The 26,576-nt window shown below is 44.4% G+C and overlaps 2 protein-coding genes across 4 annotated transcripts; both read right to left on the reverse strand.

Annotated features, from left to right (window-relative positions):
• Positions 1-357: 357 nt before the first annotated feature.
• On the reverse strand, positions 358-8,653 carry LOC146705273 (caspase-7-like). 2 transcript variants are annotated; one of them, XM_085462932.1, is made up of 5 exons: positions 8,368-8,653; positions 4,091-4,254; positions 3,854-3,980; positions 2,415-2,477; positions 358-729 (listed from the first exon to the last, which is right to left on the reverse strand). In XM_085462932.1, the coding sequence occupies exons 1-5, from the start codon at positions 8,561-8,563 to the stop codon at positions 485-487; spliced, it is 795 nt and encodes a 264-aa protein (XP_085319058.1). In that variant the 5' UTR covers positions 8,564-8,653; the 3' UTR covers positions 358-484. The 2 variants fall into 2 exon arrangements, with proteins under 2 accessions (XP_085319058.1, XP_085319059.1); XM_085462933.1 differs by lacking the exon at positions 2,415-2,477.
• A 4,418-nt stretch (positions 8,654-13,071) lies between these two features.
• On the reverse strand, positions 13,072-26,031 carry LOC146705274 (transcription factor 7-like 1-B). Of its 2 annotated transcripts, none has more exons than XM_085462930.1 (12): positions 24,788-26,031; positions 24,628-24,697; positions 23,350-23,489; positions 17,674-17,751; positions 16,893-17,010; positions 16,727-16,808; positions 16,027-16,101; positions 15,167-15,310; positions 14,900-15,065; positions 14,093-14,200; positions 13,970-14,018; positions 13,072-13,889 (listed from the first exon to the last, which is right to left on the reverse strand). In XM_085462930.1, exons 1-12 carry the CDS (start codon positions 24,962-24,964, stop codon positions 13,357-13,359), a joined length of 1,740 nt encoding a protein of 579 aa, XP_085319056.1. In that variant the 5' UTR covers positions 24,965-26,031; the 3' UTR covers positions 13,072-13,356. The 2 variants fall into 2 exon arrangements, with proteins under 2 accessions (XP_085319056.1, XP_085319055.1); XM_085462929.1 differs by having other exon boundaries at positions 16,727-16,811; positions 24,788-26,030.
• Positions 26,032-26,576: the final 545 nt, after the last annotated feature.

Consider the following 26,576-nt stretch of genomic DNA (forward strand, 5'->3'; position numbering starts at 1 on the left):
TATACCGACCTGTTAGACTCACATATGCAGTAAATCTTACATTTTATTGTTAAACATGTGACGGTGTTCTTCAGACTGACACTTTAGTTTAGGAATAATCTTTTTCTTCAACCAACAATTCAAGATTTATTTGTAATGTCTTAATACAGGAGTAGAAATTTTTAAGCACTATAAAAGATTTCTGCACCTACTCCAAATTACTGTTTTTTATTATTAAAAACTACCTGCTGTTAATTTCTGATACTCAGTTATTTGTTCATATTCAGATGTATTTATCAAAGGAAAAATAAATGCAGATATAAAAATGTGTGACTACGTGGATAATGAGTGAATAAGTGAAGAAATAACCTTCATAAATGAGAAAATAAGCTCCAGTTTATTGCAGTCGCATTAAAGTGGATCAATGAACAGCTGAAGTTTGTGAAACTTCTCAAAAAATGGTGACACAACATCTTCAAGAACTTTAGGAAAACCTTTCCCAGGATCAGAGATCTTCTCTCTCTGACTCTGAGGACAGGAACACCTCTCTGGTCAGTCGTGTCAGGAAGCACGGCATCTCTTTCTTCCCGCCCAGCTCACGACCTTTGGCCTGGAAGGTGTAGGCCACCCTGTGGGAGAGGCGGGTCATCAGGCGAGTCAGCTCCAGGTTCTGATGGGCCTCGTCCTCCAACAAAGTGCAGAACGTCTGAAGGAAGACGGATCCAAGCGGGCTCATGAAGGCTCCGTAACCTGATGGAGAGAGGAGGTGGTAAACAGAGATACTGGTCTCTGGACCGTGGTGAAAAATCTGCAGATTATTGATTCAGACAAATGTCACCACCAGGTGTCAAAAATGAAGAGGTTCTGTGGTCTCTTCAAAGGTGTTAGAGTTTTCAGAGAGGGTTCTGTAGGATTTGGACAACACTACTAAAACACTACTTGAGTTGTCAGGAAAAGGTTCTAGAGGTCCTCACAAAGTTGTAGGACTCACTGAGGAAGTTGCACTGGTATTTTAAGTTTAAGGGATCCTGGAGAAAGGGAGCCTTGAGGAGATTAGACTGGTCAGTGAGAAGGTTCAAGGTTCTCTGGTAGGCTGGTTATGGCCAGAGAGATTTAAACAGCTGTTTGAAAAGTGAACTTAATATTTAGGATGAAGAAGGTCACCTAGATTCAGTTAGGAATGTGCAGTGGTCATTACAGAGGTTCAAGGGCTTTGTAGTCATTGTGGAGCCTCTAAGCGTAGTTCACGAGGTTTCAGTTGTCAATAAAATGTTTGAGGGGTCTTTAGGATGCTGTAGCAGTCACTGGGGAAGTTTTATGATCACAAAAAAGGTTCAACAGATTCTTTAGAAGATAGAGGTCTGCAGTAATTGGGGAGAGTCTACAGGTAGTTGGGCACTTTTGTGGCAGGTGAGGAGATTCCATGAACAGTTAAAATGATTTCAGTAGTCATAGAGGAGGTTAATGGGTAGCAGGGGCGATTCTAGGATTAGAGCTTTGGAGGTGCTGAGCACCCAGAGAGCTGCCCAGCCAGGCAAGATAAATCATAAGATTCTTAAATTCATCAAGTCTCTCTGTCCCTGGGTCCTCGTCTCAAAACATGACATCACTGTTTTGTACATTTTAACACAATTTAATCCCCATATTTGTGAAAGAAAAGCAAAAAACTTTTCTGAAAAGTCTGTAACAAAACCATCAAATCTGATCAAGGTTATTTAAATGCTGCAAAAGAAGAATGGATTGGAATAAAAAAGAAAACATATCCTAACCTTCATTACTGGGGGAGAATAATGAGTGATGCTCATAGTGAGTAAAAAGTAAACTGAGTGCATTGTTTGGACAGAGATTCACTTTTAATGTGTATGTATAATATAATACATATACATAAAGAAAACACTCCCAAAACAGAATAAATTATTACAAATAAAAATCTAATTTAATAATACAAATTTTGTGTTGTAAGATTTATGGGTTTCATGCTTTCATAGTGGTACTTTCAGGTGGTACACACTGTAAAAAGTTTAACATTTTTAGAAACAGAGCACTTCTCTTTACAGCTCCTCACTCCACCAGGGCCGTTTGGCTCTTTCTGATAGTGCGCAAATGTGGCGCACGTACTGCAGCAGTCATACAGACAACTGGACAGTCCAAAAGTTGGCCTACCTATTACTGGCTGAGGTTTTAGTAGAGTTGTGGTTGAACCACATAAAAATATATTATTAATTTTAATCTCCCCAATCAATTATAATGTTATATTGGAATGTTGTTAAAGAGGGTCAAATGTTTCAACCCAGTTTGTTTTGCAGATTCTGTACAGCAGCTTTAATATAGGGAGGACACAACTTCCAGATTGTTTGAGTAAAATCTGGTTTTTTCTCTTTGTCAGTTTAACAGTTTCTGTTTTGCCTGTCACTGTTCCCTGTCTGTTTTCTTACCTGGTTCTTCCTGACCTTGTACTTTCTCCTCACGTTCTCCTCTTTCCTCTCTCCCTCTTTGGACTGACAATCATACACAAATAGATTGTATTCAATTAGATGATAAATTACATTAATATGAAAAAATACTATTAAAATCGCTAACACAAAGTCCTCTCTCAGTCTACTTTCAACCAAAAGGAAAATAACCAAACCACATGAATATCTAATAAAAGATATAAATATTGAAACACTGATCCAACATTATTCTTGATTGACGGATCGTTTGATTTTACACTTTTACCTGAATGTGGCTCCTTTTAAAAAAAAAACAAAACAAAAAACAAAAACAACTTCCTTATATCCATTATGAACCTGGCTGTCTCTCTGTACAAAAAAAATGGTAAATGGCCTGTATTTGTATAGCGCTTTACTAGTCCCTAAGGACCCCAAAGCGCTTTATGCATCCAGTCATCCACACACTGGTGCTGGCAAGCTACATTGTAGCCACAGCCACCCTGGGGCGCACTGACATGTGTGCGCCCCAGGGTGGTCCCAAAACACACACACACGCACGCACACACACACACACACACACGCAACAGGAGTTCTAAGGTTAATGGGCATTCGGTCAGTTAGCTAGTTAGTATCGATTTAAAACAGGACAGTGGTAACAACAGCAGGCTACGGACAATTTTAAGTTTTAGGTTTTCAAATGTCACTGATTTTACTGCAGTGTAGGACAAATTGTAGGGTAGCAAACATCGCTGGAAAACAAGTTTTTTTACACCCTGGTTACCTGGTGTAATGTTTTTCAGTAAAAAGAAACATGGTCTGACTCCTACCAACTATATAAAGAGTAACAGAAGGTTAAATGCAGCTAATATGTCCTGTTTTAAGCCAGGCACTCACACCTCTGCTCCGCTGCGTCTCAGCCACCATCGCTCTGGCAGCAACGGCGCTAGAGCCAGAACAGGGGAGAGCTGGAACAAACCATTTTTGGGGGGGGTTTATACATACTTTTGTTGTTAAAATGTTCCATCTCAATTACGTACTGTATGCTTTTTATATTTTTAGCAGTGTGTCACACAAACAGCAAATATTGTCAAAAAAGTAAGAAATCTTTGGGGGTGCTTTGATTTGTGACATCTAAAATCTTTGGGGGGCTAAAATCGCCCCTGATGGGTAGTGTAGAAGATTTCTCTGGTTACTAAGGAGGTTTAGAAGTCCTTTGGTAGGTCTTAAAAGTCCCTAAAGAGATGTGATCATATTGCAAGTGTTGCAGTTGTCATAAAGATGGTTTAAGTTCTATGTTTCACGGTAACTGTGGAGGTTCTAGGGATGGATAAAATGGTTATGCTGCCTGTCAGGAGGTTTGAAGGGTAGTTTAGGAGGTCTGAGTGGCCGCTGAGGAGGTTTAGAGGGTAGTGGTGGTGGTCTGTTGAAGGCTTGGCGTTTACCTGGGGGCGTGGCATACATCACAGCTGTATCTACAGGAACTGAGAGGTGGAGGGAGAAGCTGCAGTCGGTGGCGTCACCGGCCGAGTCCACCTCCACTCCATCATCCAGAGCGTCTCCGCGACACGCCTGCAGAGACAGCATCAAGAGGATGACCTCAGCATCACAGAAGAAAACAGATCATTTGATTCCCTCGACACGACCTAAACTCATGTTGTCCTCGCCCTTCTGCCACCTACCTGTATGAGGAACACTTTGGCCTTATTCTCCATGCACTCGTTGTCAAAATATGCGAAGATCCGAGACAGCCGGACGGGTTTGCCGTCGGCTCCGAACACGCAGTCCTCCTCCCCGTGAGACGACAAGACAGCCAGGAAGCAGTCCTTCACGGGCCGCCTGCTCTCTGCAGAACAGACACAAACAGTTGTGCCGTCAGCAGAGATGGGCAGTAACTCGTTACTGTAATCCGATTACTTTTTCGAGTAACGAGTAAAGTAAGGGATTACTATTGCAAAAAAGATAATTAGATTACTGTTACTTTCCCATAAGTACGCTGCATTACTGCGTTAATAAAACCGTGATTTATTTGCGAGAGTGTCTCATGACAATGACGTAAGTGCGACGTTCGTGGCAACAGCTGTGTGCAGATCAACAATGGATAATATAACGAGTGCAGGAGAGAGTATGAGCGTGCAGCGTTTAAAGCGTGGAAGTACTGACCTTACATTGAGTTTGATTCCGTAATAAGTGACAAAAACATTAGCGTCTGTTGTGTGTGGGAAGAAAAGTTCTTTTTACAGCGAAAAAACCCCTAAATGTCCGAGCAAGCACCAAATACGCTGCTGCTGGAATCTGAAATTCACAGAGAAACTCCCAGATCCTTCCACTGACATGATGGCTGCGGCACACCTGCACCAGGGCAAACCTCCGCCTGCCCCACTTCTGCTATATAGGTTAAAATAGAGCAACAGGACCGCTGAGACTTTGATTTTATTTATTTTCTTCTGTGTTTTACTTGCATCTATTTGAAAGAGAGAGTGTAAACACAAAAAATATTTTATTTTATGTGCTGGAATGTGCAGACAATAGGTTTAAATGTTAAACAAATTTCTTCCAGTCAGAGAATGTTGCATATAATTTAATGTTTGCTTGATGCATAAAGTTAAAAGATTAAAACTGATAAAACAAGTATTAAAAAGAGACTTTTCCATTTGATTACATTTTGTATGATGGATTATGCAGAAAAAGTAGAAATGGGCTGAAAGATCTATCGCTTTATCACCTATTTAGGGGATAAATCATGTTTTAAAAAGTAACTAAGTAACTAATTACTTTTGAAAATAAGTAATCAGTAAAGTAACTGGATTACTTTTTTCGGGAAGTAACCAGTAATTAGTTACTAATTACTTTTTTCAAGTAACTTGACCAACTTTGGCCGTCAGTGACCCTCAGTCAGCATTCTCGCAGCAGCCATAACACTGGATACAGTGGGGCAAAAAGTATTTAGTCAGCCACCGATTGTGCAAGTTCCCCCACCTAAAATGATGTCAGAGGTCAGTAATTTGCACCAGAGGTACACTTCAACTGTGAGAGACAGAATGTGAAAAAAAAAATCCATGAATCCACATGGTAGGATTTGTAAAGAATTTATTCGTAAATCAGGGTGGAAAATAAGTATTTGGTCAATAACAAAAATACAACTCAATACTTTGTAACATAACCTTTGTTGGCAATAACAGAGGTCAAACGTTTACTATAGGTCTTTACCAGGTTTGCACACACAGTAGCTGGTATTTTGGCCCATTCCTCCATGCAGATCTTCTCGAGAGCAGTGATGTTTTGGGGCTGTCGCCGAGCAACACGGACTTTCAACTCCCGCCACAGATTTTCTATGGGGTTGAGGTCTGGAGACTGGCTAGGCCACTCTAGGACTTTCAAATGCTTCTTACGGAGCCACTCCTTTGTTGCCCGGGCGGTGTGTTTTGGATCATTGTCATGTTGGAAGACCCAGCCTCGTTTCATCTTCAAAGTTCTCACTGATGGAAGGAGGTTTTGGCTCAAAATCTCACGATACATGGCCCCATTCATTCTGTCCTTAACACGGATCAGTCGTCCTGTCCCCTTGGCAGAAAAACAGCCCCATAGCATGATGTTTCCACCCCCATGCTTCACAGTGGTGTTCTTGGGATGCAACTCAGTATTCTTCTTCCTCCAAACACGACGAGTTGAGTTTATACCAAAAAGTTCTACTTTGGTTTCATCTGACCACATGACATTCTCCCAATCCTCTGCTGTATCATCCATGTGCTCTCTGGCAAACTTCAGACGGGCCTGGACATGCACTGGCTTCAGCAGCGGAACACGTCTGGCACTGCGGGATTTGATTCCCTGCCGTTGTAGTGTGTTACTGATGGTGACCTTTGTTACTTTGGTCCCAGCTCTCTGCAGGTCATTCACCAGGTCCCCCCGTGTGGTTCTGGGATCTTTGCTCACCGTTCTCATGATCATTTTGACCCCACGGGATGAGATCTCGCGTGGAGCCCCAGATCGAGGGAGATTATCAGTGGTCTTGTATGTCTTCCATTTTCTGATGATTGCTCCCACAGTTGATTTTTTCACACCAAGCTGCTTGCCTATTGTAGATTCACTCTTCCCAGTCTGGTGCAGGTCTACAATACTTTTCCTGGTGTCCTTCGAAAGCTGTTTGGTCTTGGCCATGGCGGAGTTTGGAGTCTGACTGTTTGAGGCTGTGGACAGGTGTCTTTTATACAGATGATGAGTTCAAACAGGTGCCATTCATACAGGTAACGAGTGGGGGACAGAAAAGCTTCTTACAGAAGACGTTACAGGTCTGTGAGAGCCAGGGATTTTCCTTGTTTGAGGTGACCAAATACTTATTTTCCACCCTAATTTACGAATAAATTCTTTACAAATCCTACCATGTGGATTCATGGATTTTTTTTCACATTCTGTCTCTCACAGTTGAAGTGTACCTCTGTTGCAAATTACTGACCTCTGTCATCATTTTAGGTGGGGGAACTTGCACAATCGGTGGCTGACTAAATACTTTTTTGCCCCACTGTACATGGCAGCAGGTATGCACGTGCTCAATGCACATGCGCCTCGTCTGCAGAGTGGTTACTCATGAGAAACAGGAACACTGAAGCAAAAGCCAGCCTGTCTTTATTTTTTATTACCATCTAATAAGTTGTTAGTAATTAAATAGGTGTTACACTGCAGTTCCTCTGACATCCAGCAGAGGCAGCAGGGAGTCTGTCCCCATGTTCTTCCATGTTAAAACTAGTAAACATCTTTACAGTCTGATACACAAACTGTTTGGTCTCTCCACATAATTTCTTAACCCATACCTGTTTAAACTGGATTAAGGCTTAAAGTGTGCATTATTAGGGCCGTGGCCTCTTTGACAAACAGGTGGATGGTGACACAGGTGGCTGTTGCTGCTAGCTATCTGCTAGCTTCACCTCAGCTAACTGAAGTGCAAAAGCAGCCCAGCATAGCCAGGCTTTCTCTGTTTTAGCTGGATTAAATCCAGTCTGAGTTGACCGGCATCACGATGGTGGTTACTGGTTAAGGCATGCATGATGTGACTCTGCGCAAAGCAAACATTATCAGTGGTGAAAGAGCTCTGAAGATTATAAAAATACAGCACCAAATACAGAGCTGGTGCTACTATAAGATCAGTGATTAGATACTTTATTGATCCCACATGGGAAATTGTTAAATGAGCCAACACACCTGGGCTACGTGACCAGTAGTCAGTCATGTGATCGTTCAGATAAGATAAACTTACGATGAACTTTTGTTTTGATGTTGGAGCGAATAAATGACGCACCTCGCCTGTCCTGTGAGAAGCAGGTTCTAGCCTGGAGCTGCTGAATGGCACAGTGAGCTGCTCACAGACACTCTACAGTCAGCTGATCATTCACCTCATCACGCTATGATTCAATTTGCCCTCCGGCCTGCAGCTGTTTGGGTCTTTAATATGTAATAATAGAAATAATATACAACATGGAAGCATCCATCAGTATATTCTTCTTCTTTCTTTAATGTATTAGAGCTAATCAGCACTCGTCTCATGGTGCTCAGAGCTGAAAGTCAATAAATCCATAAATCCATAGAGCAATACATAAATGTCCAGAGCTCACTGTTCCAGAGTCAGATGCAGGTTTGCACACCTAAGCTGCGCTGTCACAGAGAAAAGAGGCTTTTTCCTTTAGACCGCTGCTGCCGTGAACTTTAACCTTTGACCTGATGGCATGCAGGGACAATAAGCATCTGACTGAGATGACTTTGCTGGGAAGTTTGTACGTGTGCAAGCTGCAGACCTGCTCAGAGCTCTGCATTTACACAGGCGGTCTCACCTGCTGATCAGCAGCACCTGGTTACCTGTGAGATGAGTGAGGCTGGACATGTTCACGCCCACCTGCACATGAGCCCATGCCCGCTGCAGGTGATTTATCCTTCAAACCACACGATGCTTCCATGGAAATGTTACCTTGCACAAACAGCTCGTAGATTTCGTCACCGCTCAGGTCGCTGTGCAGCTCCACCTCGAAGCCTCGCCTGCTGAGGGTGCCGTGAAGCCTCTTGGCGTCTTTCTGGGCTCCGGCCCTGTCCCCCAGACTCACGCCGGGGTCAAACTGGGCCACGGACACTACCACAGCCCGGTTACTCCCTGCTCTGGCATCCATCACGCATCTGTTAGCTCTCCACCTGCAGCAGATGTGAAGGTTCAACCCCGCCTTCTGGCACACCTGACAGTGTGGTGGACTGCCCTGGACAGGTGTTGCACAACTATGTTTTTTCCTTTCCTGCAGGTAACACTGGTCACAATGCCCTCAGCTGTTTGAGTTTCACAATGAGTCAACACTCACCTGCAGACCATAAATCCAGCAGTTTGACAGCAGTGACGTGGCCCAGCACACTGCTAGGAATCAGCAACAACTGCAGGTCAAAGGTCAAGATGTGTCCTTCGGCCTGTGAGCAGCTCAGCTCACACATGAAAGGCGTGAGCTGAGTGCCTTTGATGTGTGAGATGAGAATAGCAGATTAGCTGTGTTTCACTGTAATCTGAGATTAGCAGAAATGAAAATCTCAGTACAATTTATCATCTCTCCCCAGAGATTTATGATATTATAAACTTTAAATTAAACTTTAATATAAACTTTAATCCAAATTTTAAGGTTTTTTTTTTTAATCACTGACTGATAAACAATGGTTTAATTTTTAACAGTTTTATCATCTAAGACAAAAAATTAAAAAACAGCAATTTTTCTGTATTCTTACACTGAACTGACAGTTTATTCTTTTTGGAAATGTGCATAAACTGCCATAAATCACTGGGACACAGTCAGGTTTTTTAAGTGATTTTTACTTTTATTTACTTAAAAAAAATTTTTTATGAAATCTTTAATCTTAGAAAGTATCTGGGGTTATTTCTTGATACAATACTCAACAAAAGACTCAAAAACAACACAAACTTCCACAAATCTACTACAAACTGGAACTGGGAACAACATGCTTTTTTGCACTTTTTGCATCTTGCACGTGTCTTCGTCCTGTTTTGTCTACAATATCCTGAACATAACTTTGTATTGTCTCTGTCCAGTCTTTGTGTATTGTTCATAGATATAGTTCGTAATAGTACCTTTTTAGCTCCTAATTTTACCTCAAAATAAAATTATTTTTATTTGTAATTTCTGGTTTTATATCTCTTCGAGATATACTTCTTATATAATTATAATGAACGAGGGGGCTTGGGGTGAAACGGCATTTTGGTATGCTGTATATTGTGTATATTGTTGTACTGACAATAAAGACCTTAAATCTTGAATCTACATGCCATATCAGTGGGAGAAATGTTTCATCATTATCCAGGTGACTTCTACAGTCTCAGCTAACTGCAGATTTCCAACCTTATAAACAGGACATCTGCATAATGACTGAAACTAGCACACTAACAATATGAGGTCAATTTATGATCATTCATATGCAAATTGTCATGACCATTGTTACAAAATCAATTCTTTTTTATTCCTCGAGGCATCCAGAGACAGCACCGGACTCAGTAGTCATTTTCACAAAACCTTTATTCATCTTCATTCATCTTCATTTAAGCATCTTCTAGAAGGGGAGACGTGCAAGGCTGGTGTCCCTCTGCAGATCTTCCACTCCTTTGTTTGTTACAGTCAGCTTTATAGAAGCGACCCCATGGTGTGTTGCAAACTCTGTGTTTGTGTGCGTATGCATGAGCACGTGAGTGCCTGTGTGTGCACGTATCCGTATGTCTATGTAAGTGCACGTAAGTGAATGTGTGCGCGTACCTGTGTGTATGTGTGAGTGTAACAGTTTAAGCACTGTGTGTGTGTGTCTCTGTGTACATGACATCCTGCCGGTCATAAAAGTAATCTCACCCAAGCTACACCAAATTCCTCTACACAACATAGAAAACAGAGTTAACATATTTCAAACACTGAGACCCCCACTCTGCATCTACTGGGCCAGTGGCCTCTTGTTGTCTTACACTTACAGATCATGTGGAGAGTCTCCTGCAAACCTACTTCTAAGTTATAACAATTATGAGTTTTTATTAAAGGTACAAGCATCAGCATCAGCAACCCCCAACTGTAGCTTCCTGTCTCCTTTTATGACAGCAGACCTCCAGTGTTAATAAATTTATTTCCCTCTAAACAATTACACACACTCTCAGGCCTAAAGCTAAGCCAAACTGAAACACAGACAAATCCTTCCCTATTCCTCTGATCTAAGCAAATTTAAAACATTATATTGTAATAATGATTTTTTTTGTACTCACACCATTGATCATTGGTCATGAGTACATTCACAGAGAGTTGGCTGCAATCACAGCATTGTAAGAAAAATGAACCCTTAGGCCCCCTTCTCGGTTCAGAGATGGTCTTTTCCTTGAAAGAAAAAGTGAAAGTCAGTTTCAGTCTAGCAGAATCAGGTTTACTGCTATCAGGACGTCTTTGATCTCTCACCAGGACGTCTGCACATCTTTGTTCTCCTCCAGAGGTCAGGTGATGGAAGAGCTTCATTAACTTACATTAAGGCCTCAAGACCTTACCCCCTCAACTCTCCATGATTGTGCTTCGGGTGGAGGCCTCTTGCTGTTTAAATCAACCTCTTCCTCGTTGTCAAGTGTAGCTAATATGGGTTTTCCTGTCCATGATCACAGGGTTTTTACCTGACAGCATGAAGCAGCATGAAGCAGCATGATGCGGCTGATGTACCTTCAGCTGTGTGAATTGTGTTCAGTGTTCAGGCCCAGATTAGAGTCAAGGTCTTTCCTTCGAGCTCCTCTGCCGGGTCTTTGTCGGAACAGGGTGACACAGGAAACTCTTACCTGCTCAGAGAGCACTGGGCACCTTCCAGAGCACAACTGCACCTAAAACGGCAGAAACTCAAACCTCTGAAATATTTGGTGAGTGATGTTCATGTAATGGTCCAGCAGCGGCTCTGAGTTTGGAGGAAATGTAATGAACAAGTTTATCATGGTTGGTTTCAGTCCAGCAGGTTCAGGTATTCATGACTGGACTCCTGGTTGAGCTTTTGAATCTGGAAGTGCTGTGCAACACTGCAAACATTGGTATTGATCCAATACCAAGCAAACTAAGAGCAGTATTTCTGGTTCTAATACTTTTAACCAGCTGATGTAGGGGAGAGCAGTGTGTCATTATTTATGAGCTTTTTTTTTCTTTTACATTTGCCAAATTCTGAACACATTTTAATTAACACTAAACAACGACAGCATTGTGATTTTTACTACTTATGATGATTAGTTAACAGTTTTCTTACATATTGATGCTGTGTGTTTTGTAGAGCTGGGGTGTAAATGTGCCCGTTTTTAAAGGCCAGCGTCTGTTGTTTAAATGTGCTAAAGACTGTAAACGACTGACGTTTATTCTTTCATAAAAAGATTAAAACATTAATTTAACACAGCTCAGTGGGATACAGTGTGGTTGGGTTAATTGGTGATTCTAAATGCATGTAGGTGTGAATGTAAGTGATTGGTTCACGCCCCACCCCCATGACCATGACCTGCAGAAGACAATGTAGGTATGGGTGGGCGGTGGGATACATACTGGACTTTGAGAAACAAAGCATGGATCCGATACTGGCACCAGTGTTGGTATCGATATGCTGCCCACCTCTAACCAAACACGGATTTTCAGGAATCTTACCTTCAGGAAGGGTCCATGTTTTTCCTTACAACCTCACGGAGAGGAGCCACACTTCTAAAGAACATTCAGGACCTTTTTTACCTTCCTGTGAACGCAGTTACAGATATGTTAATGTTTTAATGACTTTAATCTCAGAACACAGCAGAGCTCTTTAAATTTGAGTTTCTGTACAGATTATAATTTTACAAGGAAAACTTGGATCATCTCTACACATTATCCAAGGTTTTAACTTTTGATGACTTTAATCTACCTTTTTTGTCACCTGCCACACTTTAACAGCCACTGTTAAAATGTGGCACAGATTATTGGGGCCCCCTCACCGTTACTTCCTGAGAGAGTCGCCCTTTTTTGTGATAAATTTCTGTATTTAAATGTTGGATTTTCCAAGTATATTTTCTTTTGCTGAGTGTTTCTCAAAACCTTTTTCCTAAATCTTTCCAAGACATTAACGTCAGTGGAATCAAGGCTATGACCACATGTACACGAGTTTATTATTTTTCCCAAATTAGTTTTGGAAAATGTTTTTGTCCTCATAAAACCAAAACAAAAAAATAACCTCAAGGTCTGTGGAGCTGGACAGAGCAGTAGGTGGTGACATAACCATATCCAACAAATAATTCAGCTTGATCCAAAAACACGGCACAGAGGCCAAGTTTTCTTTTTCCTTCGTCTACACATAAAACACTGAAACTCGGGAAGCAACAAAGAAAAAGCCTGCGTGTAGTAAAGTACCGTGTATGTGTGCACCTTTATTTTTCTTGTTTAGTCTCAGAGATGAAGCTCGTTTTCTTTATAATTCATGACGTCAATGTCGGACATTATCTAGGCTTGATTCTTTCAAAATATTCCTGACTCTGATTCCATAGGGACTCGGATAATCTGCTGCAAACAGTAAACGAGATAAAAACAATGGGGCGTGATGTTTCGATGATGATCTTTGACCCCAGAGTCAGAGCCTGTCGGACGCTGCACACAGAGAGCTCTGAAACTTCAGGTGAGAGCTGAGTGAAGGTTTATTGACAAAGAGGAGGAAACAGGAAATCTGTTTACACTCAAAACTACCAGGTAAAAAAAGCATGTTAAACAAACTAAGCCCCGCCCCCTCACCGTTACTTCCTGAAAAAGTGTAAAAATAGTTCCTTGGAGTCCGAGGTGCAGTCAAATATTGACCAATTACACGTCCTTTTATTCTCGTACAAACATGACACGGATAGAAAAGAGCATAAAAAACAGTGGTGGTAAAAACGAGGTCAGAATTTATATTTTTCTCACGCCGTTCGTCACGGCTGATTGGTTCTTCGGAGCTGCTGAGTTAAGGCACCATGAGAGCTCGAAGAGGTAGGAGGCGGGGCCAGGAAAGGCTGAGAGCGTAGAGGAGGGGGCCGTTGTGGAGGGGACGAGGCGGTGTTGGAGGAGGGCGTGGAGGGGCCCGTGGTGATGGTGACGCGGTTCAGGGACAGTGGTGGCCGCTGGGGCTTGGTGGTAAGGGAGAGCGGCTGCAGCTGCTCGGGGTACGGTGACGTGTGCCCACTGAAGGACGACGAGTGTGTGTGCTCCGTGTGCGTCGGCGCCGGGGCAGCGGGCGAGGCCAGCGACGTGGTGGGAGTCGCGGGAGAGTCCAAGGAGGAGGCGGGGCTCGCCTGTGACAGGTGGGTGTGTGTCAGGTGAGAGACGGTGTGCGGCTGCGTCAGGTGATGGCGCGCGTGTGCAGTCTGTGTGTGCGGTGGAGGCGGCGGTGGGTCCTCGGCTCCCACGGAGACACGAGGCCTCTTCAGCTGCGGGGGGAAGTTGTCTGACGGTGCCGCCGCGGCAACTGAGGAGCAGACGCACAAAAGTGACATCATTGTGACATTTTCTACATCGTCACAAAGAAAACAGCAAACATTGCCTCACCTTCGAGCTTCATCTCCATCCTCGCCCTCTTCCTCTTCTTCTTCTTCCCCTGCAGGAAACGAGCCGTGAGCACGTCAGCTGACACGAACATGTGACACATGATCACGCGACTTTCATACTCACATAGTTGTCTCTGGCCGACCAGCCGGGGTAAAGCTTGGAGTGCAGGAGCCTCTCTTGGCGTGCCAGCTCGTAGTATTTGGCCTGCTCGTCCTTCGTCAGTGAGTGCCACTGAGGACGGAAAAAACACAGCACACACGTGAAAAATGACGAATCCACGAACACGGAAAACAAACAAACAAACAACCCACCAATCCGATTCAATCTAAACTTATTTATATATACTTATATTTATTTACAGCCCTGCAGGACTCGGCCACAGTGAGGAGGAAGAACCCTCTTTTAACAGGAAGTAGGATCAAGAAGGGACAATCTACCTCATCACATTATTTTAGCTGTGATGAAATGATTTCATCATAACTTTGAATGTTTGATGATTCAGAGAATCTTACAACTTTCCTTTATGTAATTTTGATAAAGTTTAAATCTCAAACATGAAACTGATTTGATCCTTTCTGAACTTCAGTTTCTTCAATTCATCCCGACGGCTTTATGACGCTACACCTGACATCACTTTCTCCATAATGTCACTAAGAGTGACCTCTGACCTCCAACTTTCTGTCCAAATGACAACTTAATTATTAAAATTTATTTTATTCATAATTGTCTTGATTTATGAATCAAGAATAAAAACTTGATTTATTCTGAAAACATCACAGCTGTCAATCATTTTACATTTTAAATGTGAAATAAATGTAAATATGAAAACATGAATATTTGAACATGAATATGTGAATAAAATGTGTCTGGTACGTTAAAATGCGTAAAGACATTAGACTAAAAATTAAGCTCCGCCCCCTGGTGCAGTACCCTCTGTCCGAGGATCTGGTTGATGGACGAGCTCTCCTTCACTTTGCACATGGCGACCACTTTGGGCCGCTCCTCCCTCATGTACAGCATAAAGGCGTTCAGCGGCTTCTTGATGTGCAGCTTTTTGTCCTCGTCGCCCTCGCGCTTTGTTTCAGGCGTCGCCTTCCTGTGGGGACACAGGCGTGAGACGGGTGAGTGTAACCTTGGTGACAAAATGGGTGGGAGGAGCAGCTGCTGGAATTAAACTGTGAGGCCATTTATTTTTACCTTGGCTGAACGCTGCTGGCCCCGCCTTCGTCGCAGCTATCACTTTCAGGCTCCTGCTTGACTCTGGTGCGGACGATGGCGGGGTGGGGGACGGACAACTGAGGGGTGGGCACCAAGCGAGGAGAGAAGCTGCTCGACACCAGACTGAACAGAACAGGGAAAGGTTAAATACTACTGGATCATTAACAAAGCAACAATTCAAGGAGTGCTGCTACGTCCCATATCTGAGCATGTACTAATAAAAGCGTCACACAGACAGAATGGTTTATGAATGGTATACAGTTGGTATATTGTTGAATTCCAACAGTGAAATAAAGCACGCAGAATAGAAAATGAGACGACAACAAAGAAAATGCTATTTTCCATTAACTTTCATGCTGAACTGAGGAAATATGAACCACATATTTTGAATACCACAAAAAACAAGAAACTGCATTAAATATGGACATGTTTATTTTAACACCTACTTTGCCCTGAAGAGTCCAGGATAATATATGTTAATTAAATCAGCTTGAGCTATAACACTTTCAACAATGTGAGAAAACTGGCCTGGCTCACCTGTTTTTAAAATATGAATCTGGATTTTTTTTCTTTAGGTTTTGTTTTATTTTGTTTATTTGTCATTTTAACAAAATAAACCCACAATAATCCAAACTGACTCGAAATGTAAAGCTTTTACTTTGCTAACACAACATCGTGATCCCTCAAGGTGTCCTGAAGCCTGAGGAGTAATACGAGGAACTCTGACATGAGGCGATAAGGTGCGAGGATCACGCTTCACTTCAGCCGCAGTGAGCAGGTGGAGCTGATTCAAAATACACATGAGCATCAAAACGGCGTGTTTAGTCTCGGTCACTTACCTCGACATGGAGGCGTTCATGGCGAGTGCTGCCGGCGAGAAGCCCCCGGCCATGGGGTACATATGCTGGCCCTGCCTGCAGACAGAAACACGAGCAGATGTGAGGACTTCTTGTTAGCTGACAGCCGTGTAACGTGTGCAGAAACCTCTCGCCAGCCCCACGACTGGATCTGCCGATGAGGACGGCCGAGGAGGTGGGCGTGTCCCCTCAGTGTTTAAGGCCGGGGCTTTTCCTGGAAGCATTGCTCTGATTCTCCAGCTTTTACCAGTTTTAGGTAAACACGAGCCTGTGTTATTCAGCAGCTGATTGTACAGGTACGGCAGGTTTCACATGAATCGTCGTGATGCCGTGTTTTTATGACTTCCTGGTCGGTGGGAGCCTTCAGGTTGAACTGGATCAACAAACAGAAAGTTCAGCTCCTCGCACTCGCTCTGTCGCTTCCTCATTCATAACTGTGCCAGAAGAGCTCAGCTCTGATTGGCTGAAAGGGTCACTGCAGAGCATCAGTGATCCATGTCAGCAGTGGTACTTCAGTACATTTCCTCTGTGCTTCCATGTGACTGAGTTTTTTTCTCTGCCCTCAGAAACAGCATCATTGTTTCCTCTGAGGGCTGTGATGTAATTGTGAGATTACCATGGAAACCCTGAACCGTGTGTGTGTGTATGTGTGTGTTTGTGTGTGTGTGTGTGTGGTACTCACAGCCATCCCAGAGGGTGTGGGATCTGAGGCATGGCTCCGGGGGAGACCGGGTAGCAGGAGGCGTGAGGAGACCGGGACACCCCTGCTGCAGAGACAACTCAGCTTCATGCTTCAGCTTCACCATCATGCCCACAGGATTAAAGATGGAGGCAGGGATGCCGCTTACCTGCTTCAGGAGAGAAGCCAGGTGAGGTCCTCGGTGGGGAGAAGGCCTCGGGGCTATAGGACAGCAGTGGGTGGAGGTGGGACACGTGGGGATGCTGCACTATCGGCACACTGCTGGACTGCAAATGGACAGAGACAGCAGCTAAGAGGCAAAGATGAATATGAGATTATAATCTCAGGGTTCTGGATTATTGTATCAGAGGAAGGACAGATTATTTTCTTATAAACAGCTCTTCGTGTTACTGATGCTTCAGGGCGACTCCCCGACCCAGGCCTTGGTCTGACTCTACCTGTGACATTACTGTAATACTGCTATGTGAGGGTGACTCAGTAATAGGGAAGCAGTTAGCGGGATTAGCGCAGAGCTGGAAGAACAGAATGATCGGATTAAAGCTTTCTGACGGCTCTTCTGTATGCAGATCCACCAGGATATCATTAAAACTGCAACATCAGAAGAATGAAACTCAAAGAAGTGAAGAAGAGATGGATGAAATGGCTGTGTTTGTCCACCAGAGGGCGCACTACAACTACAAAGGCCGAGCAGCTGATCGGGGCAGTAAATAAATAAGTGCACTCTCCATAAGAGGCTGTGCACATCGCCCTGATTTACAGCGTGGTGATGGTGAGGATGAGAAGGAGCACAGTCCGGCTTGTTTTAACCTCACATGTTGAATCAGTGACCATCTCCATGACAACATGATAAACTGGAGAAACATCATCCTCCACCTGCCTGAGAACCAATCAGGATGGAGCTGATGTTAGTTTCATCTCTAAGCTCTTACCAGGTGTGAGGGAGTCGCTGTGTCTCTGACGGATGCTCTTCCTGGGACGTCGAGCAGCGGCCACTGAAAGGGCAGGTACTGTGGACACACACACACACACACACACACACATACACACACACACACACACACACACACACACGTTGGTCATGATTTCTCTGCAATATTTACCAGTAATCCCAGCACTGACACAAATCTGGATGAAGGGATTAAAGCCCGAAGGAAATCATCTTCCTCAGCCTAATAAAGTCTTTGCTGAAGGCCACGTCTGAGTTTCCTCCCAGCAGGTCGGACTAATCCACAGAACGCCCACAGGAGCAGCCTCCGGCCTCAAACTCACCGTGAAATGTAAACTCATCACCGAGGTCGCCCATCTTATGAAAACGAAGCAAACTTATTGGTGGAGGAACTGAAAGGTCAGACTTTTGCAGACTTTAGCTAAGCTGGCTGAGCACCGCGTGTTCCAGCAGCTCTGTCATAACTGACCAAACTCCATCAATGCTGGAACGAAAGCTGCTCAGACACGTTTCACCTAAGCCTCGTCTGAGCAACGCCACACAGGGAGAACCCGACACTCCCACTTCTGTTTTCATCCAAGTGAAGCTTCAACACGTGTGTCCAAGAACACGTTCACAGATCAGGTTCATGTCTGCAGGAGAACAGCTCACAGGAAGTCATATTACACCATCTGGACACCTCGTTTCCTCACATCAGGATGAACAAACTCACTGCTGCAGCGGCACCAAAGTGTGTGTGTGTCCGGGCTCTGAACACACACGGTGCATCTTTACTTTAACAGCTGCACTGAAACACTCTGACCCACCTGGATGTTCAGGTGAATGCTGATAATGTGCAGTGATGGAGGTGATGGTGTGACCTGTCCAGGTGTGTTGATCTGAAGCTCTGTGTGTCAGTGTTGCAGGAAACACTGACACCAAGATGAGACAACGCACTTTGTGACGCATGTTTACATTCCTGCACACCAGAAACACCAACACAGGGCCACACCCACTGATGAATGGACCAATGACCTGGCTTACACAGGAGGAAGAAGAGGGACAGATTAGATCTAAACCAAAGTTGTTCTGACCCCACCCCTTCCACAAACTCACACCCCCATCCCCCTCACTTTATCAAATGTAAACAGACCCCAGGTGCTCAGTCCTCCAATCAGCTGTGATCCCTGACCCTTAACCACAGGACCACTGTGACTGATGTGCCTTCTGGACTGCAGTGACATCACCACCAAGCACCTGAGCAGGTGAGCAGTACGTGCTCAAAGTCCACAAAACACCATGAACCACCAATAAGAACACAGCTCTTATCTGCTCCCACGCTCTGTAACAAGCATGTAAACACACACACACACACACACACACACACACACACACACACACACACACACACACACACACACACACACACACACACACACACACACACACACACACACTGCAGTGAGATGACTTCCTTTGCATCGTCTCACTTTCCGCCTCGCTTGTTTACACAGAGCGGTGCAACACCTAGTGGTAGGCAGTGTCATAACATAACAGGAAGTTACTGAGTAGGACTTTCTGTTGCAGACTAGCCAGAGCAGTAGAGTCTGAACATCTCCATGACTTGCTGCGATCTCCGGGTAGAAGAATGACGGCAGCTTCCTTCCAGAGTCCAACCTCAGGGTTACCGAGGCACTCCAAAATAAACAAAGCAGACCCCTCCCCCTCTCAGGGAAGTAGTGCTGCGTAACCCTGAGTGAAAAAGAGGCGTGCTGATGGTGGCAGGATGCCCTGGGTGGATTCAGAAGCGTTGGCTCACGGCGCACAGCAGACATGTTTGGCCTGACTTACGTCCACAGCTCAGCTGCGTCAGTTGCTTAGTCATCCAGCTGCTTTTAGGGTCCTGAAGATGCTCCACCTCAACCTGCAATTCCAGCCTGAATGGAGCTCCTTTCTGTAGGTCTCTGGGGGTCCACCTACACCGTGCTGTGGGATGGAGGAGGCAGTGATTGTGGTCGAGGTGGTTTTCGCTGTCCAGCTGTTGGAGGTTATTCTGGAGCGATGATTGGCTGAAGCAGAACCATGGTGCTGTGGTCTTTTCTTATGGATGTAATGGCCTTCGTTTCCTGGAGGGCGAGGTTGGGAGGAGCAGTCCACCCTGACTGCTGATCTGAGTCTGGGAGGTGAAGACACCTATCAAGCTGCTGCCTTGTCTTCCTGTTCTGGTCCTGATGGTCCGGGTTCTGCCTCGGGATCAGATGAAGGAGACGCCTTCAGTTTGATGATGTCAGAGCGTGTGTCATGAACCATCAGTCTGACCCAGATCTGCAGCGAGCAGCAAGAACTTCCTGTTTCCTCCACGTTTGGGAATAAACTGTTTCTGTTCTGTGTACAGGAACACAGTGAAGAAAGCAGAACTGTGTGTGTGTGACTGTGTCTTAGTGTGCGTTAGTGTGTGTGTCCCTCTGTGTGTGAGGGTGTTTAAACAGGTTGTCCTCCTGGTATTTTAAGACTCTGCAGACAATATGAAGGAAAACAAAGGAGCTGTGGGACTGTCTGGCCTGCTGAGAGGGACCAACTTTAACTAAACACACACACACACACACACACACACACACACACACACACGGCCGGCTTTATCAACAACCTTTTAAAGCCCAGCCCCCTCGGTCCTCCTGCTTCCATTCACTACAGCTCAGGTGTGACTGACTGCAAGCCATCTCAGCCAATCAGTCAGATGCTGATTACAGCACTGCAAACAGACGAGAAGCTCTGTGTGTAAAATAAGAATCACCAACACTTCACCAGCGTGTCCCCACAGGTCTGAGATTCAACTCAAAACAGAGACACTGAAAACAGCACATCAGACTGGTTAAACTGGTTCAAGTTGGGATTAAATCCAAAGCTCACACAAAAATATAGATATAATAAAAATATAATCATCGTGTTGTTTTCTGTTCTGCAGAGGCTTCTATGCAGACATTCAGACACCACCCCACAGAGCAGGTGGAGAACCAGCTGTAACCTCAGGCTAAAAGATTAAAGTCGGAAAGCTGCAGTTCCTCTGACGGCCAGCAGGCGAGGCCCACACTGAAATGTCCAACTTTGGGAGAAATGATTGGTCACTTGGATGAGTGACTGAAAATTCATGTGTAGATGAACACATTCACTTTTTTGGGACTGGCTGACTGAACATCATCAAGACAGTACAGCAGACATGAACATGCTTCCAAACCTGCTCTCCTGTCACGCGTTTATAAATCCATCCATCCTCTTCTGCTTATCCGGGACCAGTTGCGTGGACAGCAGCACAACAGCACAAGCAGAGAAAGCCCAGACCTCCCTCTCCCCAGCCACCTCCTCCAGCTTGTCCGGGAGAACACCAAGGCGTTCCCAGGCCAGCTGAGAGATATAATCTCTCCAGCGTGTCCTGTGTCTGCCAGGTGGTGTTTATAAATCACCAGTTTAAACACCAATGATGATGTCACAGTGCCCCATCAATCTTTTGTATACAGTCTATGCACTAACCTGCAAAGGGCCTGAGTGTGTGGGCAGCTTTAAATGGAGATATTCGCATGTATCAACATGCACGTGTTACCAAAAAACAGGACTGACACGCTCAAATTACCCCACACACACACACACACACACACACACACACACACACACCTTCTTTCAGATCCTTGAAGCTAGTGTATTTGCAGTGTCTATGTATGCAGTGTGTGTGTGTGTGTGTGTGTGTGTGTGTGTGTGTGTGTGTGTGCGCGCACATGCGCATGTTTGCAGTGCCCGATTAATGACAGCCTCTGACCCGCCCTCAGACTGCCAGGCACACCTCCTCCTCCTGCTCCTCCAAAACACTGAGGCTACGTCCACACTAATGCGTTTTTGTTTGAAAACACATCGTTTTCTCTCCGTTTCGGCCTCCTGTCCACACTGAGACGGCGTTTTCCTCAAGGAAAAATGCAGCGTTTTGAAAACGCTCTCGAAAACGCATACATTTCAAAACGGAGCTGTCCAGTCGCAGTGTGGAGACTCGAAAACGCAGACTTTCTAAAACGATGACGCATTTTAGTCATGTGACCAACTAAACAAAGATAGCGGAGGGCATTATACAGCAGTTGCTTTGATTGCTCTCAATTTTGACAGCCCTAAAAAAAGATTAATATCAGTTTGTACATGCTCCAGGTAGCTTTTCTTCAAATTCTTTAATTCTCACTCACTTTTGCGAATGCGCAGGACTGGAACATAAGCGTTTTGGGCCGTTTCAATGTGGACGCACAACTCTGTGAAAACGACTGAAAACGCAAGTGTAGACGCGAAGCGTTTTCAGACGAAAACGCTGTTTTCAAATCTATCTGTGCTAGTGTGGACGTAGCCTGAGAGGGGTGCAGGAGGTCTGAACTGTGAGCAGAGCAGCGATACCTGTGCTCTTTCACACCTGAGCAGCATCACCAGACTGCAGGTGTGGCTCGTACCCGACACCTGGACCCGGCTCTGGTCTTTCAGCAGCTGCATAAAGGCTTCCTTTGCTGTCTTGTGTAATCTCAACAATGAACATAACCCACTTTTGGTTATCACACATGTAAAATAATTTGAAGAGAAATTACAAAAATGAAATTTTTCTGAACCTGAAATCCACTGCGGAGTCAGTTTTATCCTGATGCTCTTTTCTCAGTGTTTCTGTCAAAAGACGTTTCAGTAGCCGGAGGCCGAACTGCGACTTAGCTAACCAGCTCTCGGGTAATGATAACAATAACAAACCCACCTGAGAGCTTTCAGACTTTAAACACACAGGAGAAGGAAAGAAACCCCAGACCTGGGTTCCTGGGAATACTCGGCTGTAAAACTGACATGAAATGTGGCCTCAGGGGGAAAATGATTTATTTGTGACAACCTCAGGGAGTGGCACCAATCATCCTCCACCTCTGGTGCCAGGATAACAACTGGACAACTCTGCCCTCCCAACACAGTGGTCCCTAAAACAGCATCCATCTTTCCTCCAGTCTGTCATATCGACTCTTTTTAAACCGCATCACAAACTTCCAGATCAGGCTGAACAACCGTAAAACCACCTTCTCGTCATCATCCACTTTGCTCTGTAACCACGGTTTGCTTTAAGCCCCGCCTCTACCCAAGAGCAGCCTTCAGATCAGAGCCCCTCACCGTCACACTGCATTAACCTCTAATCCCAGCTCGCCAACCCCAAGCTACAGCAGCTAATCTGCAGCTCGTCACTGAGCTCGACCTGCCCAACCACACACGCGCGCGCACACACACGCTCGTGCACGCAGCCTTCAGGTGAGTCAGCGTGATTTTCGTCTCTGCTGCGGCCTTCTGTCGTGTTAAAGTGTGTCACGTGAATGGCTTCATGTGCATGAGCGTGACTGAGCTGTACCAACTGTAAGTACACATCTAAAAATAAATCACCTAAAAAAGTAAATAAATAAATAAACAAATAAATAAAAATGCTCAAATTGATAAAATATTTGAAAAACAGAAAATCTATTTAAAAAAATTCAATAATAAAATTTAAAATTCTATAGATAACATTTTATGTTTTTCAGATAGCATTGACAAAAATCAAAAAAAAAAAAAAATGTAATTAAAATCTGAATGAAAATGAAAAATGAAAGCCAAATGAAAAAACACTTTCAGCATCTCTGTGTCTGCGTCTTACCGTTCGGGCACCTGCCGTCAGGGCTCCATTGGCGAGGTACGGGCTGCAGAGGTTCCCGAGGTCAGGGAACATGAAGAACGGGTACCCGACGTAGGGCGAGGGCTGGAGGACGCCTCCATCACGCTGCTGCTTCCTCAGAGCTGAGAAATAGATAAAAAGGATCAACAGTGCACGCTGACCTGAGACCAGTTCAAGTTCAGGCTCACATTCAGTTCAGCTTTTACAGCCCAAGACCTGAATCAGATTATTAATCAGCTGCATCTCCAGTGAAACCCTCATTCTGATTAAGATCAGGAATTTACGACGCCAAACACCCTCTGACTTCACCGCACTGCTGGAAGCAGGAAGCTTACACGTGTAAGCACAAAAATGTCGGCTAAAATAAATCAATACCAAAAACAAAATTTAAATCAAGCTAATGAAAAATTTCTTTTAAGTAATTTATCATTACTAAAATATCTAATTAAAATAAATAAAGTGTTCTAAAAGAGCCAATGAGAGAGATATAAAATACTGAATATTTGTAGCAAAAATTTAAATCCCCCCAAAATGATTAATATTTAAAAAAATAAACAAACATTATATGACAGAAATATGCATGAGAAATAATATTAATATTTAAATATAAAACAATAATTTTAATTAATATTAATATTTATTATTTTGTATATATTACATTAAATTTAATATAAAATGTTACATTCCAAATGTACTTAAATGTCTAAAAGACATGAAACACACTCAATATAATTAAAATAAGATTCCAACAAAGTCAGGAGCAAATACATGAAGACAAGTCAAGTTGTCCAAGAAATTACATTAACCCAGTAAAATTTTCTAAAACAATTAAAATAGTCAAAATATTTGCAATGAACTAAAATATATAGCAAATAAACATAATAAGTGTTTGTAAATATAACTGCTAATAGCTCTCTGAGACACCCAGAAATATTTATATAAATAATGTAAACATAAATGTGGCATTATCCTTTAAATGCAGAAAAAATGTGCTTAAAATATTAATAAGAAAGGTCAGACATGTTTACAAATACAGAAACATGGGTGTAAAATAGGGCTAGAAATAAAACAAATCTAAATGACAATAGAGGATTATGTCAATAAAGTACCCAGAAACACCTGGACTCTTACAGGTGTGTCTCTTGGAGGTTTCACCTGGTCTCAGGTACACAGAGCTCCGTGTCCAGGTGTTCTGCTGCTGGAGACCATCTCCCTCCCAGCGGGCTCATAAACTTCATAAAGCAGCACTGTGGCTCTTACCTTCCTCGCTCAGCTGGCTCTGCCTGCCCCTGCTCACCACACCTGGACGGGGCTCGGGGCGCCGGTCTGCCTGCACAGAGGAGCACACGGGGAGGGTAAACACAGCGCCGATAGCCCGCTGGGGTCCCGGCTGCCCCGCTGTGGCCCCGCTTTGACTCACCTCTGAGTCCGAGCTGCTGTTGGTCTCTGACTCGTTGACCAGGGAGGACTTGACGTCGTCCAGATCTCGCTCGGCGGACACGTTGCGCTTCTCCTCCTGCTCACCTTCGTCTTTGAAGGCGATGAGCTCGTCGCTGGCTCCCAGGTCGTCGCCGTCCTCCCGGCTCAGCTGCGGCATGGCTGGACGCTAACGACGGCTAACACTAGAAGCGACTTAAGGGCTAACTCGCAGTTAGTACACAAAAGTCCCGGAACACCGAAGCCCTCTCCCAGGAAAGTAGTTAGCTAAGGTCAACTGTGCGGGACCTCCTCAAAGTCAGCGTTAACGCCAACTTAACGGCTTTTTCTATCCGTTTAAACCGTTAAATAAACAGAAAACTCCCCCAACAGCTAGCTTACATGCTAGCTAGCTCCGTGCGGCGTTCACGGACACTTCAGCTTCAGGCGTCGAATTCCTGAGGAGCGCGGTCCTCCTTCAGCCGAGCTCCTCCAAGAAAAACCTCCTTACAAAAGCAAAGTCTCAGCCACAGATGCTTCAATGATTTTAAAACACCCCGTCCCACCAAACATGAAACTAGAATTTTAAATCCTTCACGGACGGACCGTCGACATCTTAATAAGCAAGCCCGAAAAGTTCATGTCCCCCTGTGTGCAGTTACTGCTCCAGCGGAGAAAGTGGAAGGCCTGCCCACGGTGATCCCTGCATCGTTAGTCCGCTCTGAAACGTGCATAATTCCGCACACCGCTGCGGTTTTACTCTGCTCGTTTCCGCATATCGCGCAGTTTGCTGATTCAAGACGATCACTGGAGGCGTGGGAACGGAGACGGGCTGCACTCAAGTGGAGTGGAAGGAAAAGACTGCGGGGGTGGAGGCTGGAGGAGCAGGGGACCTGCACTGGCCCCGGATCAGTTGACCGGAGCCGGGTGCACGGGGCCGCGGGCTGAGCTGATCCTGGATCAGGCACAACAGGTTGATCCTATCTGCGCGCAGAGGAGGAGGAGTTCACACGGAGAAAAGGAGACTTTCAGAGTTTAAAGGAGCAGTTCGACACTTTGTGCCCTCACGGACTGAAACGGGACACACTTCCACCGCAGATGCCGAGCACAGACCCCGGGCCTCAAATTCCGCACTCTGCAGCTCCTCCAGTGGCCAGCAGGGGCGCCAGCGGCGGGTCAGCCCCCATACACTCCCGTGTTAATGTGTCCGACATTTACAGCAGAAATAAACGCGTTTACAGCAAACATACATATATACACACACACTTGTTTTCATATCATAACCCCAATACTAAGACCACATTTTGAGTCTCAAAAATATATTTTTCTTGTTTGTCTGCCAATATTCACTAACTACTACCTAAGTAGTAGCAAAACTGTAAAAAATGGGATGTAAACTGGAAATAGAGAAAGTTCACCTTCAAAGTAAAAGTCAGGGTTGCAGTTAACATCTTTCATAAGGCAAAACTTTTATGTTGAAGTCTCCATATCCACTTTATGTCCCGCTCAGGTAGTAGTTTGATTTTGATTTTGATTTGATTTTTATTGATTAGTATTCAAATATCTCAGTGAAGACAGAACAAAGATCTACCACAAAGCACGAAAGCATGAGACAAGGCTAATCAAAAGGTAGTGATTATTTGCGGACAAAAACTACAAACATTTAATACTACAGACACAGGCGGCTGTGGCTGCTAGCTGTCTGCTGTCTTCATCTCAGCAGGTATCTGTATAAACAATATTGGGAGCAGACTTTCCAGAGAGTCTGAAATCCGGGTTGGATGAGTGAAAGT

The sequence above is a fragment of the Copadichromis virginalis genome, linkage group LG7 (assembly GCF_057382275.1).
Source record: "Copadichromis virginalis isolate Kocher_CV1m ecotype Utaka linkage group LG7, C_Virginalis_male_GT1.1, whole genome shotgun sequence".
Classification (NCBI taxonomy): Eukaryota; Metazoa; Chordata; class Actinopteri; order Cichliformes; family Cichlidae; genus Copadichromis; species Copadichromis virginalis.

Bases quoted from the DNA above. Each gene is read 5' to 3' on its own strand.
- LOC146705274 (XM_085462929.1), bottom strand. From the start codon at position 24,964: ATGCCGCAGCTGAGCCGGGAGGACGGCGACGACCTGGGAGCCAGCGAC. The intron at 23,490-24,627 runs GTAAGAGCCACA...TCTATTTCTCAG, and splicing joins GAGCCAGCTGAGCGAGGAAG to CTCTGAGGAAGCAGCAGCGT. The intron at 13,890-13,969 runs GTGAGGCAATGT...TCTGCTCCTCAG, and splicing joins GATGGAGATGAAGCTCGAAG to TTGCCGCGGCGGCACCGTCA.
- LOC146705273 (XM_085462932.1), bottom strand. From the start codon at position 8,563: ATGGATGCCAGAGCAGGGAGTAACCGGGCTGTGGTAGTGTCCGTGGCC. The intron at 4,255-8,367 runs GTAACATTTCCA...TCTGTTCTGCAG, and splicing joins CTACGAGCTGTTTGTGCAAG to AGAGCAGGCGGCCCGTGAAG. The intron at 730-2,414 runs GTAAGAAAACAG...TCTCTCCATCAG, and splicing joins ACAAGGTCAGGAAGAACCAG to GTTACGGAGCCTTCATGAGC.